The following is a 16419-nucleotide window of genomic DNA, read 5'->3' as shown; positions in this document are numbered from 1 at the left end:
TTGTGCTGTAGCTTTCAGAGGGGTGCTCAGTGATCCCTTTGGGCAGGGTATGCCCGAGGGGCACCTCCTGGTGTAACCAGCCCAGCTGTTGAGTGAAGCTGTTCTCCTGGGGCTGTGCCTGTAGGAAGGCTTCACGAATGATCAGTACCAGGAACTGCAGGACCCAGCCTCTCTCACCTACATCACACGCTCAGAGAACAGCATCTTTTTTGAAGTGGATGGACCATACCTGGCCATGATCCTCCCAGCTTCCAAGGAGGAGGGCAAGAAGCTGAAGAAAAGGTGAGGTTTCAAAGCTTGAAATACTGTCACTTCCCCCAGGTAACAGATTGAGGGTCTCTTTCCCTTCGTGCATGCGGGGCACGTTGGTCCTTACCCCTGGAGCTGGTGGCACGCTTGATTCGCTGGCTTTAAATGGCAAGTTCCTTACACCAGATCATCTTTGAATCCAGCTATGCACTTGCCTCCAGTGCTATACTATGGCAATAAATTTTAGAAGATAACAGCAAAACATTTCTCCAACTTGGTGACCAGGCACAATCTCCCTGTTTGGCTCTGAGGTGTGCAGGAGAACTTTGACTTTCCTTCTGAGGACTTCTAATACTGCTTATATTCAACCTAATCTGTTTAAACTCACCAGTTCCTGCCTTCCCATCTCTCAGGAGTTCACAGACCTCCAGTAACGCGTCTCCTAGATGTTTCCCTTTCCTTCTCCATCTGGAAGAAGGAACAGCTCCTGCCACTACTGTCACATTATAGGATAGTTGTACTCAAACTTTGCTGATTTCTCTGCAGCCTCCTAAATAGGAACACGAGCTAGAGCAGTAGCAACCACTAGCTAGAGGGGTGCCCACAGACCTGGGTCTGGCTCCAAGAAATGCTGTCGCTGCCCTCCAGCACCCTCTGGCCTTAGAGCTCTATCCTTCTTTGTGCTTAATACCCCATTGGACGAGCTCCAGTGCCCACCGTCTCCTGTCAGTGCCTTTCTGCAAGGGGTAAGTCCCTGCCACAGGAGTCGAGGTGATGCCAAGCACTGAGCGGGCTCTGCTCATAGGACTCTTATCTCAGGGCCTCTTGGTTTCTTGTAGTTTGGGGATGTTAGCAAGTGCATTTATTTCTTGGTCACTCTCTAACTGAAACAGCCTGGAGGTGGCTGGCAGGCACCATTGTCAGTGGAGGAAGAGAAGGCTGTGCCCACAGGTCAGGTGGGAGAAGGGCTGGCCAAGTGATGTAGGTTTGAGTATCCCCTCTCTTCTCTTAGCTGATGTTCCCATAAGGTTTTTCTTGAGACATACAAATAATTGGCAGGGCTGTGAAATGCAAAAAAATGCAAGAGAAAAGGAGAGAGGGAGGAGTGTTCCTATAGTCGTGCCATGGCTACATCCAGTTTCCTCTGAACCCCTTTGCCAGCATCTGAGCTGACAAAGTTTCTCTAAACCTCTTCCTAATATCCTCCTCCATTTCCCCACCTGGGCTCTCACCTCCCACCTTTTACTTGTGTGCAATTAAGGTCATTCTCCCAATCGGTATGGATGAGCCAGGGCATGAGCTGACATGCTTTTGCAGACCAAGTTGAAATGGTTGGTAGAGCAGCTATAGATATTCCAAGATCATCCTAGTGCCGAGCACCGCGGCTCCGTTGAACATGCTGGATGGCGGCATGGTGGCACAGGGAGAAGCGCGCTGGCAGGAGGGATACCAGCGGGATCCTGGAGGACGTGTCCCTTGGCGTAGGCCAGGTTTTGCCCACGCTGTGTCTCCTAGGTACGCGGTATTCAATGAGGACGGGTCCCTGGCCGAGCTGAAGGGATTTGAGGTGAAGCGCCGGGGAGAGCTGCAGCTGGTGAAGATATTCCAGTCTTCTGTATTTGAAGCCTTTCTGAAAGGCAGCACCCTGGAGGAGGTCTACGCTTCTGTGGCCAAGGTGGCCGATTACTGGCTGGATGTGCTCTACAGCAAGGTAAGGGCAGCTCAGCACGTCTGTGCTCCCGAGGTGGAGCCGGAGAAGAAGTGTCAGAGCTGGTCGGGCACTGTGGGGAGGGTGGACTTTGCTTGCACAGAGTAGGTGGTCCCCTGTGCCTCTGATGGTCACTTCCATCTTATTTCTGCTGCTTTGGTTCTCTAGGGCTGCTGTTTAGTGCCTTTTAGTGCAAGGGCTCTTCATTCAGCTGTAACTGTGGGTGAGTGGTGTCCTTCTCCAGTCATCTCCTTCATCAAGCTGGTCTGGTGGCCCTCATCCCCCAAGGACGTTGGCTAAGGGCATTCGCTGAGGCAGGGAATGACAGAGCCACTTGCCTGTGGAGTGTTTTATGAGGAGCACGGAGACATCAGCTATACAATAACTGGAGAGAGCAGAGAAAATGGAAGAAACTGTGGGGTGAGAGGGACCGAGAGCCTGGCTGGGTCCTTCCATTTTGCAGTGACCTTGTACAACAAGTTCTTGGTGAGCCCAGCTACTTTGTGTGTGCAACACAAAGCGGTGCTGCCACAGCCCAGCCGCTGCATAAGCCGATGCAAGCCTCAAACCCACGCTCTCTCTTTTCAGTAGGTCACGTTGGCAGCTGCAACAGGGTGCAATTCCCAGGCTCCCTGTAAAGAGCCCCACCAATGGGGTTGTAGGTGCTCCCCTTATCTGACAGCAGCAAGGTTTGATCATTAGGTTCTTGCTAGCTTTGGGTTTTTTTCCTCCCTTTCAGGCTGCCAACATGCCTGATTCGGAGCTGTTTGAGCTGATCTCGGAGAACCGGTCCATGTCACGCAAGCTGGAGGACTATGGGGAGCAGAAGTCCACCTCCATCAGCACTGCCAAGCGCCTGGCAGAGTTCCTGGGAGACCAGATGGTGAAGGATGCAGGGCTGAGCTGCCGGTTCATCATTTCCAAGAAGCCAGAAGGGTCTCCGGTCACCGAGAGGTAACCCCATCTTGTGGGGCCAGGGCTTTTGACAGTGTGGGGGCAACCAAGAGGGGAAGGACGGGGCAGCAGGAGGTGAGTGAGCTGGTGTGGTGTGGCCAAGTGATAACCTGCCTGCTGGCTCAGACCGTGAGCAAGACTAGCGATGCGTAACACCGTACAACCACTGCATGGTGGCCTCACAAGGGTGCAACGAGAAGCCTGGAGGGTCTCTGCAGGCTGGGAGAGGGGATCGTGTGCTGCCAGGACCTTGCTCTGGGTGGGTAATAAGTGCTTCCCTGCCTTCCCCAGGGCCATCCCCCTCGCCATCTTCCAAGCCGAGCCCAGCGTGCGCAAACACTACCTCCGAAAATGGCTGAAGAGCCCCTCGCTGCAGGACTTCAACATCCGCGCGGTGAGTGGGGCATTCCTGCGGGTGGCCCTGGCTCCAGAAGAAGGGCTCATCCCTTCGGAGGCGCGGCCTGGGCAGCGGCTACTGGCACTCGCAAAGTGGGGTGCTGGGGGTGGGGGTCCCGGGGAGACGCTTGATCCTACGTCTGGTGGCCTTCTGCTCAGCTTTCTTCGCTACCCGCTGCTCTGCCCTCTTCACAGATCCTGGACTGGGACTACTACATCGAGAGACTGGGCAGCACCATCCAGAAAATCATCACCATTCCCGCAGCCCTGCAGCAGGTACGGGGTGGTGGAGGGGCAAGAGGAGGGCTTTGGTTGGGGGTCTCGGTGTGATTTGGAGATGCTCTCCAGGTAAAGAACCCGGTGCCACGGGTCCGGCACCCAGACTGGCTCCACAAGAAACTCCTAGAGAAGAATGATGTGTACAAACAGAAAAAAATCAATGAGCTCTTCACTTCGGAAGGCAAGAGACAAAAGAGGGTGGTGAGGGAAAGGTGCTGGTTGCGCTGGTGGGGCTCCTCTCCTGCAACCCATGTCCTCCTGCTCTCCTTGCTCCCTCAGGTCCTCACCAACCAGCCCCCAGTGGGGACGCCCAGCTCACAATGATGTGTACAAACAGAAAAAAATCAATGAGCTCTTCACTTCGGAAGGCAAGAGACAGGTAAAGAGGGTGAGGGAAAGGTGCTGGCTGCGCTGGTGGGGCTCCTCTCCTGCAACCCATGTCCTCCTGCTCTCCTTGCTCCCTCAGGTCCTCACCAACCAGCCCCCAGTGGGGACGCCCAGCTCACAGATTGGTGACATAGAGGACTTTGGGGCTACCAAGACCCTTCAGCCACCGGTTCCCATCGCAAATAAGAGGAAGCGAGTCCCTGCAGCAGAGGAAAGCCAACAGATGTCCCAGTACCTGGAGCTATCCCAGTCCTGGCGAGAGATCCTGGGTCCACCTCCACCCCTGGGGACCACCAAGGTAGGTGAACCAGACTGGGCAGGACATGCCCTGGGGTTGTGCTCGTCCACCCAAGCAGCTTGGGTGCTGCCAGGAGCGAGCTGTGGGTCTTCTGAAACCCTCTGCATGCCTATGGCTCAGGGCTACCAGGAGAAATATAACCAGGAGATGGAGAAAATATAACCACTGATGGAGAAAAGGGGGCAGTGGTGGCTTCACAGCTGGGGCAGGAACGTGATGTGGGGCTGGGGGATGGAGGGCTTGGCTGTATGGCGCAGTGTTGGGGGACTGGGAAGCCTGTGCTGGTTTCTGGCTCACGCACTCATGCGTGCTGTCACCCCACTCAGGAAGAGCGGCTGGTCTGGCTGCGCTACCACCAGAAGAAGTGGTCGGCGGCGGCGGGAGCGGCAGAAGAGGCGGCGTCTGGAGGACGGTGGGGTGACAGCAGGTGGAGGAGTGGTCCGCGATGCCCTCTCCAAAGGGCTGAGCAGCTACCTGCGCAGGACAGCGCGCAGCATCCTGGACTTGCCTTGGCAGATCGTGCAGGTACCAGGGAGGGGACCTGCGACGGAGGGCAGCCTGGGGCGTAAGCCTCGCATTTACACTATCTGTGGTCAACTGGTGAAGTTCAGGGACCGCTGACCCCAATGCCACTCTGGTGTTAACCCTGGGGAGGCCAGGTGGGGCTGCAAAGCCTCAGGCTCACACACATCTGTATGGAAACAGGAGCCCACATGGTCATTCTTGGTGGTGAATCTGGGATGTGCGTGTAGATCTGCCAGTGGGGCAGCTCCAGTTCAGCCCATGGGCAGCACTGTGCAGTAGTCACAGAACCACAGAAACACCAGCTGAGGTTGGAGGCAGCTCTGGGGTCCATTTGGTCCAACCCCCTGGCTCAAGCAGGGCCACCCAGAGCCAGCTGCCCAGGACAGTGTCCAGATGGCTTTTGAGTATGTCCAAGGTGGGAGAGTCCACAACTTCCCTGGGCAACCTGTGCCGGGGCTCGGTTACCCTCACAGGGAAAAAGTGTTTCGTGATGTGCAGAGGGAACCTCCTGTGTTCCAGTTTGAACCCACAGCCTCTGGTCCTGCCACTGGGCACCACTGGGAAGAGCCAGGCTCCGTCCTTTTTACGCTTCCCTTCAGATATTTATATAAATTGATGAGATCCCCCTGAGCTTCCTCAGCTCCAGGCTGGTAAATTGATGAGATCCCCCTGAGCTTCCTCGGCTCCAGGCTGGACAGTCCCAGCTCTCCCAGCCTTTCCTCATATGAAAAGTGCTCCCGTCCCTTCTTCATCCTTGTGGCCCTTCGTTGGACTCTCTGGTACGTCCCTGTCTCTCCTGTACTGGGGAGCCCAGCACTGGGCACAGTGTGCCTGTGTTGGACACAGGATTCCAGTGATGCCTGCAAGCAGCCAACGTACAAATGCAGAGGTGGGGCGGTGCCATCCACGCGATTTCACAAATCCTCATTACGCGTGGCCATCTAAGCCCAGCCCCTTGTCACCCACTTCATCTTCCAGAAAGGCCTTCAGAGCTGCAGGCAGCCCTTGTGCAAGCACGAGCTTGAGATGGGACGGCTGGTCCAGGACATCAGAGTGGCTTGGCTGATACCAAGGTCAGCTTGAGTTGGTTGGCCAGCCTTAGCCAGAGTTTTCTCCATGGTGCCCTGGGACAGTAGCAGGACATGGGGACTCCAGCGCAGGGAGTGATGACTCTTCAAGCCCCCTGCTCTCTTTGTGGCCACCAACCGGCCATATAGATCCACAAAGTGCTCCACAGCTTAGACGTAAGCACTGATAACGTGTTGGATCTCCCTGCTAACGCTAACTTTGTACGCCCATGTCCTGCAGATCGCCGAGACCAGCCAGCCTGGGCTGTTCAGGCTGTGGGCGGTGATCGGGAGCGACCTGCACTGCATCAGGCTGAGCATCCCCCGGGTCTTCTACGTCAACCAGCGCGTCCCAAAGCCGGAGGAGGGAGCAGCCTACAGGAGGGTGAGGACCTGACCCTTCTGGAAGGGGAAACAGCCGCTTGCATTGAGATAAGGCGCTTCACCTCCGCTGCAGCAGATATTACAAACATCTGCCTTCCAGGGCCTCGCTCTCCCACTCCACGGACGAACCTCATCCAGTCCCTGGTCCCTCTGCTAACCCCAGCCTGCCCAGAAAGCAGGTTCTCTGTTATGGGAATTTGTAATGTGCATGAGCATAAACCACTCATTTCCTTAGGAGAGAGGAGCACCGGGAGCTGGGCTGGCTCAGACCCCAGCTCCTTGCAGCCCTTAGAAGTGCCCCGGCTCCTGGCAGCGGTGCCTCGTGGTGGGATGTGCCCCGCTAAGCGTGTCCCTTGCCTCCGCAGGTGAACAGGATCCTGCCCCGCTCAAACTTAGTTTACAACCTGTATGAATACTCGGTCCCTGAAGACATGTACCAAGAGCACATCAATGAAATCAACGCGGACCTCTCTGCTCCAGACATCGAGGGAGTGTATGAGACGCAGGTAACTCCTCCGGTGCTCGTTTTTAAGGATTGCTGAGTGGTAGCTCGTTAGTCTTGAGTGCCAGTGGCACAGGAGGGTACCTGGCACTTAAAAATTCAGCAACTTGGTGAGACACCAAAAATCAAAGAGAGTACGGGGGCACAGCAGAGTGCCGGGGAATATACCCGCGTTCATACGGGCAGAGATACTGAGTATCAGCATGTGGTTTAAGGCATGTCAGGGAAAGGGGGTTTGGTTTATTTGGAGTTAGGAAACTTTGGGGAAAGAAGGCATTTAAGCAGAAAGGGTGATCTTCTAAACCAAACCAGAACCAGCCTGATGGTGTTTGAACCAGAAAAGATAAGGGGTATTGAGAGTAAAGATGGGGGAAAACCCAACAGATGTGGAGTCGTACATAGGTCTGGGTGCTCTGTCCTCTAAAACAAGGTTATAAAAGCTTTAGAAAGAAGACTAGGATACAACTTGAAAGTTCAGGAAGAGCAAGAACAACCTAAACAAAGTTCAGTACAAAGCAATCAAGCCAAAATTATATTTACCAGTGCTATTAATGCTGAAAGCCTGAAAATGAAGATGGGAAACTGGGATGCCTGCTTCTAATGAGGACACTGGTTTGTTCAGCATCTCAAAACCTGGTGACAGGAATTTAATCAAGAAGACATTGTAGTGTCAGGACCTGACCTACATGGAAGTGGCAGAGTAGGTTGCACCATTGTAATAGTGGAGCTGTATGTTAAAGAAAGCATAAAGGCATGTGAATTTGCTACTAAAATGCAATGTAGAACTATTATGGATGAACAGTCTTTGCCTAAGTAGGACAAGCTTGGTGTGAGCAGTGGTGCCATTAGCTACAAAATGCTTTGTGAGCTGCAAAAGGCTGCAAGGGCAAAAAGAGCATCATAAAGTTGGGAGACTTCAGCTACTGAAGTTATTGGTATAGCCTGGAAAGTGTTACAGTGGGGCATGATGAAAGAAACCATTTTCAGTCACCTTAAATTTCTGCTTGTAGAAAATTTGGATAAAGGTCCCACAAGGCAAGGCACAACTCTTAGTTTAAGTAAGCAGCACCCAAAACTTATCTGAAATTACTCTGCCAAAGTGACTAGCACGTACGCAAATTCATCATATCTGTAGGAGATCTTCCGGTAGCAAACCTGAGTCCTCTCCACTACCATAGTGTTTAATAAGTGGGACTAGGCAAAATCAAGAAGCAGCTAGCTAAGAGGAAATTAAAATTAGCAACTGAAGTAAAACAGGGGCATGGAGATGTTTTAAAGATATAAAAGGAAGTGAGATGATCAAGGGGTTGCAGCATCTGTCACGCAAGGGGAGGCTGAGCGAGCTGGGACTGTTCAGCCTGGAGGAGAAGAGGCTCGGGGGACCTTCTCCATGGGAGGAGTAAAGGAGAGGAGCCAGGCTCTTCTCAGTGGTGCCCATGGAGAGAACGGGAGGCAGCGGGCACAAACTGAAACATGGGAAATTCTGTGTAAACATCAGAAAAAACTTCTCCTGCAAGGGTGGTCGAGTGGGTTGCCCAGAGGGTTGTGGAGTTTCCGTCCTCGGAGATGCAGAGAACCCAGCTGGACACAGTCCTGGGCAAGGAAAGATCTGTCTTGATCTTTAAACATCTGCAGTGCAATTCTGAGCATGGTCTCCAAAAGATGTAGCAGGACTAACACAGGAGAATGACGAGGAGGATGTGAGGGAGGGAACGGCTTCCTTGCGGGGATGGGACTTAGGGACACTTCAGCTTGCTAAAGAGATCTGAAAATGGCATGTACTAGGGGTCTATAAAAATCAAAACTGGCATGAGGGAAGCATGACTAGGCAAGGAATGTTTATTGCTTTTCACTGTTCTGGGACTAGGTCCCACAGCAAGTCATTCAGGAGGAGTCTTCTGCGGCGGTGGAGTTTACAGCTGTAGGGTTAATAAAACGGGGAGAATCGGTGGTGGATCTCCCACTGGGCTGATTATCTGGTGGTTCAGATGAAGCCTTTGTCTCGAGGGAGTGCCAAACCACAAGTTGCAGAGCTGCAAGATTGCCCAGATATCACTCCACAAGTCCTCCAAAGTACCTACTGCTGCCCTTGATGGTGGGATCTGGGGCTAGATAGGAACACATGTTCTAGAATTAGGAATACAGGTTCTGTGTCTCCAGCACCAGCAAGGGTGATAATACCAAACTCGTGCCGGAGGCACCTCAGGTATGTCCTACCTGTGGTTTTTAAGCCAGGTTGTTCTAGGTCTGAAACCCCTGAGAGGAGCTTGGTAGCAGAATGTTGTTCCACCACATCTCTCCCCATCATTACAGGTGCCGCTCCTCCTCCGTGCCCTGATCCACCTGGGCTGCGTGTGCATGGTCAGCAGGCAGCTTGTCAGGCACCTGGCGGGGCGAGAGGCCGAAACCTTTGACATCGAGCACCTGGAGATGCGCTCGCTGGCCCAGTTCACTTACCTGGAGCCAGGTGAGGCACCCTGGGAGAGGGGCTCGTGGGGCACCCAGGACCTGGCGCCTGCGGGTACCACTGATGCTCTGTGCTCTGTGTCCCTAGGAAGTATTCGCCACATCTACCTCTACCACAGCTCCCAGGGCAGCAAGGCGCTCTTGGGCCTCTTCATCCCCTCGCAGCGCAAAGCTGCCATCTTTGTGCTGGACAAGGTAAGGTGGGACTTTGGAGGCTGGGGGATGGGGGGTACTGGACATGAGCCGGCAATGTGCGCTCGCAGCGCCAGTCGTATCCTGGGCTGCGTCCAAAGCAGCGTGGCCAGCAGATCGAGGGAGGGGATTCTGCCCCTCTGCTCTGCTCTGGGGATACCCCACCTGGAGCCCTGCGTCCAGCTCTGGAGCCCTCAGCATGAGACACACACGGACCTGTTGGAGCGGGTCCAGAGGAGGGACATGAAAATGGATCAGAGGGATCACCTCTGCTATGGAGAAAGGCTGAGAGAGTTGGGGTTGTTCAGCCTGGAGAGAAGGTGGCTCTGGGGAGACCTTATTGCAGGGGGCTTATAAGAAAGATGGGGACAGACTTTTTAGCAGGGCCTGTAGCGACAGGACAAGGGGCTTTAAAGTAAAAGAGGGTAGATTCAGACTGGATATAAGAAAGACATTTTTTACGCTGAGGGTGGTGAAACACTGGCCCAGGTTGCCCAGAGAGGTGGTGGATGCCCCATCCCTGGAAACATTCCAGGTCAGGTTGGACGGGGCTCTGAGCAACCTGCTCTAGTGAAAGGTGTCCCTGCCCACGGGGCAGAGGGGTTGGACTAGATGACCTTTAGGGGTCCCTTCCAACCCAAACTATTCTGATTCTATGATGGTGGTCAGGCAGCGGGAGGCTTCTCCATGCATCACGCATCCCTGCTGCATTTCAGCAGGGTTTGGTGGAAGGCATCTTGTGATGCGCGGAGGGGAGAGCCCCCCGGGACCGCACAGCCCGGGGTCCCTCTCCCCCCCAGCTCTGAGCCGGTCCCCCTTGGGCACAGGTACGCAGCAACCAGATGCCGAATCTCACCGCCCTCTTCTCGGCGGAGCGCAGCGCACTGCTGGAAAAGGCGGGTGAAGAGCTGCTGCCCCCGGACAAGCACACCTTTGAAGTGCGTGCCGAGACTGACCCCAAGGCCGTCTACAGAGCCATCCAGCGGCTGCTGCTGGGCTACAAGGTGAGATGAAGGTGTGAGGAAGGTCCCAACAGGACCTTGTCCATGCAGGCACGTGGGAAGGGGAGGATGCTGTGGAAGGTGCTGATGCACCATTTCCAACAGCGCCTGCATGTAGCTGCTGGCCCAAAGGTTAAGGGTAGAAGTGGGTGTTGTTCAAGGGCTTTGTCTTGCTTGGGGTGGCTTGCCTAGGGCAGTGCCAGCAACGAGGCCACCTCAGTATCTCCCCCCATTCCTGCGTTCAGCTGGAGAGCTGGCTGCATGGAGGTGGGTGCTTCAGGAGTGCTGGGGTGTGCTGTCCCCACCTGGGGGACCTGCTGCGGGGATGGGGCATCTGGCACTGCCAGTTTCCTGCTGAGCAGAGGCGCTCGCTGGAGAGGTGCACCAGGATGTGTCCTCTTCTCCTTCACGCAGGACGAGCGCCGGGGCCCCACGCTGGTCGCTGTGCAATCTAACTGGGACCTGAAACGGCTGGCGAGCGGGATCCCCATCATCGAGGAGTTCCCCTTGGTCCCCATCCGGCTGGTAGATGACATCAGCTACTCGGTCCTGGACTGGCAGCGCCATGCCGCCCGCCGCATGATCCGCCACTACCTCAACCTGGACACCTGCCTCTCCCAGGCTTTCGAGATGAGCAGGTGCCTGGGGCAGCCGCATTCCCCTGGGGCTGCCGTGCCCTTGATGGGACCACGGGAGGCTGTCTCGTCCCTTGAGGGTCCAGGCAGGGGTCCTGGTCTTCTCTGCAGCTGTGCTCACCCCGATTACTGTTCACCTCTCTTGCCCCAGGTACTACCACATCCCCATTGGGAACCTCCCCGATGACATCTCCACCTTTGGCTCTGACCTGTTCTTCTCGCGCCACCTCCGTCGTCACAACCACTTGCTGTGGCTCTCGCCCACGGCCCGCCCAGACCTGGGGGGTAAGGAGGCTGATGACAACCGCCTAGTCATGGAGTTTGATGAGAGAGCCTCCGTGGAGATAAACAACCCCGGCTGCTACTCCACAGGTGAGGAGGGAGTAGGGTGGTAGCGCTGAGTGGGGGCAGAGCTGGATCCTGCTCTGCAGGCCCTGTAGAGGGATGGATGTGGTCTCCAAAGAGTCTCTGTGGTGACAGTAGTCACCAGCAGCTTTGGCGTTTCAGCAGTGATCTGGGCAAGGTGCATGCAAGGGGCATGTCCTGGGGCAGGGAGGTCTCACCTGCAATGTGTGCAGGCATCCGAACGCAGATTCTTTCCCAGTTCATGGCCACCAACAGCAGCACTCAGAAGGCTACCTGCAATGTGTCAGCCCAAGGACAGACTAGCACAGGTCTTTCTCAGAGGCAGAAGCAGCTTGAGTGGTAGTCAGTTCTTCTGAGCTCCTCTGCTGCAGCTTCCAGAAAAAAAATGGTGGTCCCCAGAGGGTTGGTAGGTCCAAGTCTTGTTGGAAGACAAGTGCCGGTCAAGACAGTCATGCCTGTGAAAGCATCTCCCCACTCGGTGCGCCTATAGGCAACACCTATAGGTCACCCTTATAACTGTGAAAAGCACTTCTGGCAGAGGGGCAGGGAGGATGTCCTTGTCGGTCCTTTGCCCTGCCTGCCTGCTGAGAGGTTGTGTTTGCTGTTAGTTTGTCTGGAGCTGGACATCCAAAGCCTGGCTGTAAACACGGTGTTGCAGTCCCACCACATAAACGACATGGAAGGAGGCTCCAGCATGAGCATCAGCTTTGACGTGATTCAGCAGGCGTCCCTAGAAGACATGGTGACAGGGAACCAGGCTGCCAACATCCCGGCCAGCTATGACGAAACTGCCCTCTGCTCCAACACTTTCAGGTATGGCTCTAGGAGCCAGCAGGAGGTAGAGTATCTGGTCTCCATCCTGGCAGGTCCCCTTGGGGGTCCTGCTTCTCATTCCCTCCTGGCTTTAGCCTTTCCCGGACTTGTGCCAGCAATGGGGCTTGTGGCGTGCTCTAAATATAAATTCAGGTCTCGAGGGCAGGGCAGGCATCTTCTCCAACAGACTTTTGAAGATCCTGGGCTCAGAACTGCCTGGTGGCTCAGCCAGCAGATATATGGGGATGCTGGTGAAGACTTTGCCCTTTCCTGTATCTCCTTTCTTCATGCTCCACCAGGTTATAGAGGCACATATTTACACTGTGGCTTACGTGCCAAGGGCTCACAGGTCTCTGCTCTGGCAGAGTTCCCGCTCTGAATCCTCCAGCGTATCCAAAAACACGTCCTTGTCTGGAAGGGGGAAGGGGTCGCTCATGGCTGGTGGGGTGACGCTGGTCTCTGCTCCCTGGCAGGATCCTGAAGAGCATGGTGGTGAGCTGGGTGAAGGAGATCATGCAGTATCACAATGTCTACGCAGACAACCAGGTCATTCACTTTTACCGCTGGCTCCGCTCTCCTTCCTCGCTGCTCTACGACCCGGCACTGCACCGCACACTCCACAACATGATGAAGAAGCTTTTCCTGCAGTAAGTGAGACCTGGAGCGTGCCAGGCTTGTGAACGGGGAAGGGACAGGCATGGCTTAGTGACCAGGACGCTGTTGGCACCCACAGTCACTCCTCTCTGCCACAGCCTCCAGAGAGGTGGGCAGTAGGTTGGACCTCCCGTACTGTTTGGGTGAGCTCCTTTGCGTGGCATTGCTGACTTGCTTGACTCCTGACTGTGCTGGATCAGCACATCCTCCACGGGTTGCATCTGCTCCTCGGGCTTTGCCTTCCTGCCCACTGACTCCTGCTCCTTGTGCCCTGCCTGCAGGCTGGTGGCTGAGTTCAAGCGTCTGGGCTCCTCGGTGGTTTACGCCAACTTCAACCGGATTATTCTGTGCACCAAGAAGCGGCGCATCGAGGACGCCATCAGCTACATGGAGTACATCATCAACAGGTGGGGTGCGCTTGCCAAGCCAGGCCTGGAGATGAGGCTCCCGGATGATGGAGCCGAGGCAGGGCTCGGGGCCAGGAAGGAGGATGCTGATTTTTTGCCTTTTGATGGGCCTCAGCACTGAATTTCATTCTTTTTTGGCAAAGCTACTGAAGGGATGAGGCTGCCCAGTTCTCTTGCTGTCATGCCTGGAGTAGGGATCTGTCCCTTAGCTGTCCTCTATAGGTAATATTCCAAGAATACTCATAGGATTCAATCCAGAAGAGACCTTCAGGAGAACTTGAGGTGCCCAGCACTTCGTCCCCTGGCTGGCTCTCAGCATCCCAGCCATGGTACAGGCACCTCAACACAAGCATAGGAAGCCAAGACTCCTTGGGCATGGCTTCCCCTGGCATCCCTGCCCATGGTTGGATGGGAGAGGGGAACCCCCTCTCTCCTTGCCAGCACCACCACGGTGTCCCACGGAGAAGGGTCTGAACTAGGGATGATGCCGACGCTGTGGGTGACTGCAGTCTCTTCCCTCCAGCATCCACTCCAAGGAGATCTTCCACTCTCTGACCATCTCCTTCTCCCGCTGCTGGGAGTTCCTGCTCTGGATGGATCCAGCAAATTATGGAGGTATCAAGGGAAAAGTGGATTCTCGCGTCCACTATGGGGAGGTAAGAGATGGGAAGCGCTCAGTCTCCCAGGAGCAGGGTGCTGGGGCTTGAGCTGAGCGGGGAGGCATTGGCTGGGCACGAGGAACCACTGTGATATTGCTGGCTTCTCCAGAAGGACACCAGCAAGAGGCAAGTGTTGGAGGAGGAGGACAGTGAGGAAGAGGAGGATGAGGCAGCGGGGGAAGAAGAGGAGGAGGAAGGGGAGCCGAACGTGGAGGAGCTGCTGGAGAACAGCTGGAACATCGCGCAGTTCCTGCCCCAGGCTGCCTCCTGCCAGAGCTACTTCCTGATGATCGTGTCGGGTGAGCTGTCCCAGGGAGGGGACGAGGTTGCTTGTGCCTCCCGGGTGCCAGGGAGAGCCTGCAGTGGGGCGGCTGCTGGCGCGGGCTGGAGCTGGAGCCTTGCCCATGTCTCCCCAGCCTACATTGTGGCCGTGTACCACAGCATGAAGGAGGAGCTGCGGCGCAACGCCCCCGGGAGCACCCCCATCAAGAGGAGGAGCACCAGCCAGGTGTCCCAGGAGGCGCTGGGGGAGATGGGGGCCATGCCCGGTGAGTGCCGAGCCACAGGGCAGCCCTGGCGCAGGCAGAGCGCCACCCACCTTGCTGTCCCCCTATGCCACCCTATGGCTCAAGTGCTCTCTGCTCCGTCTCTCTAGGCATGATCACCTTCTCACAGGATTACGTGGCCAATGAGCTCACCCAGAGCTTCTTCACCATCACGCAGAAGATCCAGAAGAAGATGGCTGGTTCTCGTAATGCCACTGAGCCTTCAGACATGTTCCCGGTGCTGCCTGGCTCCTACTTGCCACTCAACAACCCAGCTCTGGAGTTCATCAAATACGTTTGCAAGGTCAGCAGGGTGGGCCAGGCCCCTTTTCTGAAGGTTTGCAGTCAGGGCTCAAATTCTGGTCCTTGTCCATGGCTCAGATTTGCCACAGCTTTCCTCCAGGAGTGATCTACAACCAGTTTGTCTTGCCCTGCATCCATATGAGGTCACGAGGATATGAGCTGTCCTGGTGAGGACACTCTCTTCTTCCCTGCTGGTAGGCTCACCTAGCTCTTATCCTTGCAGGTCCTCTCCCTGGATGCCAACATAACCAACCAGGTGAACAAACTACGCCGGGACCTGCTGCGCCTCATCGAGGTGGGCGAGTTCTCAGAAGCAGCTCAGTTTCGGGACCCTTGCCGCTCCTACGTGCTCCCTGAAGTCATCTGCAGGAACTGCAACTTCTGCAGAGACCTGGACCTCTGCAAGGACCCTGCCCTTTCCCAGGTGCAGCCTCTTTCCTGGGGACACCAGAGGCCCCAGCATGGCAATGCTGGAGGCTGGTCAATCACATTACCAATCTTCTCTCTCAACCCCTTTGCTCTGCAGCTCTGCTTGCTGCCGGTGATCAACCTCACCTAAAGGCCCTTTTCTGTTCACCTCCTTTTCTAGCTGCTTGTGACAGGTCTGAGCATCCGTTGGCTTTGGCTGATGCTCCGTCCTCTCCAGAAGCCAGTTACACCATCCCAGTGCTTGGGACTCCTGATGCTCACCTGCCTCCTCTTTGCCCCTAGGATGGGTCGGTGCTGCCCAGCTGGGTCTGCTCCAACTGCCAGGCGCAGTATGACTCTGATGCCATCGAAACAGCACTGGTGGAAGCCCTGCAGAAGAAGCTGATGGCCTTCGTGCTGCAGGACCTGGTGAGTGTGGGGATCCCCTGCTCTGCCCATCCCCCTGGCTGGCTGAGGCCGGACACGTTCACTCTGCCCCTGGCAGAGGTGCTTGGCCTCATCTCCTGGCCCACCTAAAACTCCTTGGCCTCCAGGTGTGCAAGAAGTGTCATGGCGTGAAGGAGACACACATGCCCGTGTACTGCAGCTGTGCTGGAGACTTCACCCTCACCATCTCCTCCCAGGTACGCCTGCACCCTCCTGCCTAGCCCAGCCCCATGCCAGCAGCTCCTAAAGGGACAGCAAGGAGCCCTGCGGTGCCCTGTTCTTCCTCTGCCTCTTCTCTAACTGCTTGTCCCCTGGGACCTGCTGTGCTGCCTTCTGCCACACCAGCCCTACCTGGCCACCCCCCTGGAGCCCCCCCACTGCCCAGGGGTGCTGGGCAGCCTCCTTCCCTCCCTGCTCCCTTCTCCCCAGACCTTCATGGAGCACGTCAACATCTTCCAGAACATCGCCCGGCACTATAGCATGGCCTACCTGCTGGAAACCATCGAATGGCTGCTGCGCACCAACCCCCAGCTCCAGCAATGAGGTGGTGGGCTGCTCCTCCTGCCTGCACCGTGCCGGTCGGGGCACCAGGGCTGGGCTCTCACATCCACAGGAGAGTGGTCATGGATCCCCTTGGCCATGAGCTGGACCCTAGAGAAGCTGCGCACCCCTCCTGCGGTGAGGGAGGGAAGGCAGGAGCTGTGCCAGGGACTGGGCTGTTCTGCCCCCAGCTGCCTGGCATGGGGGTCTGTGGGCACCAGGGGCTGGAGCTGT

At 55.9% G+C, this 16419-nt stretch overlaps 1 protein-coding gene across 1 annotated transcript in view; it reads left to right on the top strand.

Moving 5' to 3' along the window:
- Window positions 1-16188, top strand: part of POLE (DNA polymerase epsilon, catalytic subunit) — a 30975-nt gene extending 14787 nt beyond the window's left edge. The window contains 27 exon segments of the mRNA XM_009282102.1: window positions 125-282; window positions 1765-1960; window positions 2697-2911; window positions 3203-3305; window positions 3503-3583; window positions 3656-3784; window positions 4053-4271; window positions 4598-4638; window positions 4640-4796; window positions 6105-6248; window positions 6613-6753; window positions 9063-9216; window positions 9304-9410; window positions 10235-10411; window positions 10823-11046; window positions 11195-11415; window positions 12018-12222; window positions 12696-12869; window positions 13158-13283; window positions 13807-13939; window positions 14055-14241; window positions 14359-14490; window positions 14598-14791; window positions 15014-15214; window positions 15502-15627; window positions 15753-15842; window positions 16075-16188. Coding sequence (XP_009280377.1) covers window positions 125-282; window positions 1765-1960; window positions 2697-2911; window positions 3203-3305; window positions 3503-3583; window positions 3656-3784; window positions 4053-4271; window positions 4598-4638; window positions 4640-4796; window positions 6105-6248; window positions 6613-6753; window positions 9063-9216; window positions 9304-9410; window positions 10235-10411; window positions 10823-11046; window positions 11195-11415; window positions 12018-12222; window positions 12696-12869; window positions 13158-13283; window positions 13807-13939; window positions 14055-14241; window positions 14359-14490; window positions 14598-14791; window positions 15014-15214; window positions 15502-15627; window positions 15753-15842; window positions 16075-16188 — 4149 coding nt within the window.
- The last annotated feature ends 231 nt before the right edge of the window (window positions 16189-16419 follow it).

This window comes from Aptenodytes forsteri, unplaced genomic scaffold (assembly GCF_000699145.1).
Source record: "Aptenodytes forsteri isolate BGI_AS27 unplaced genomic scaffold, ASM69914v1 Scaffold85, whole genome shotgun sequence".
Classification (NCBI taxonomy): Eukaryota; Metazoa; Chordata; class Aves; order Sphenisciformes; family Spheniscidae; genus Aptenodytes; species Aptenodytes forsteri.
This window is presented reverse-complemented; position numbering and strand designations above follow the sequence as displayed.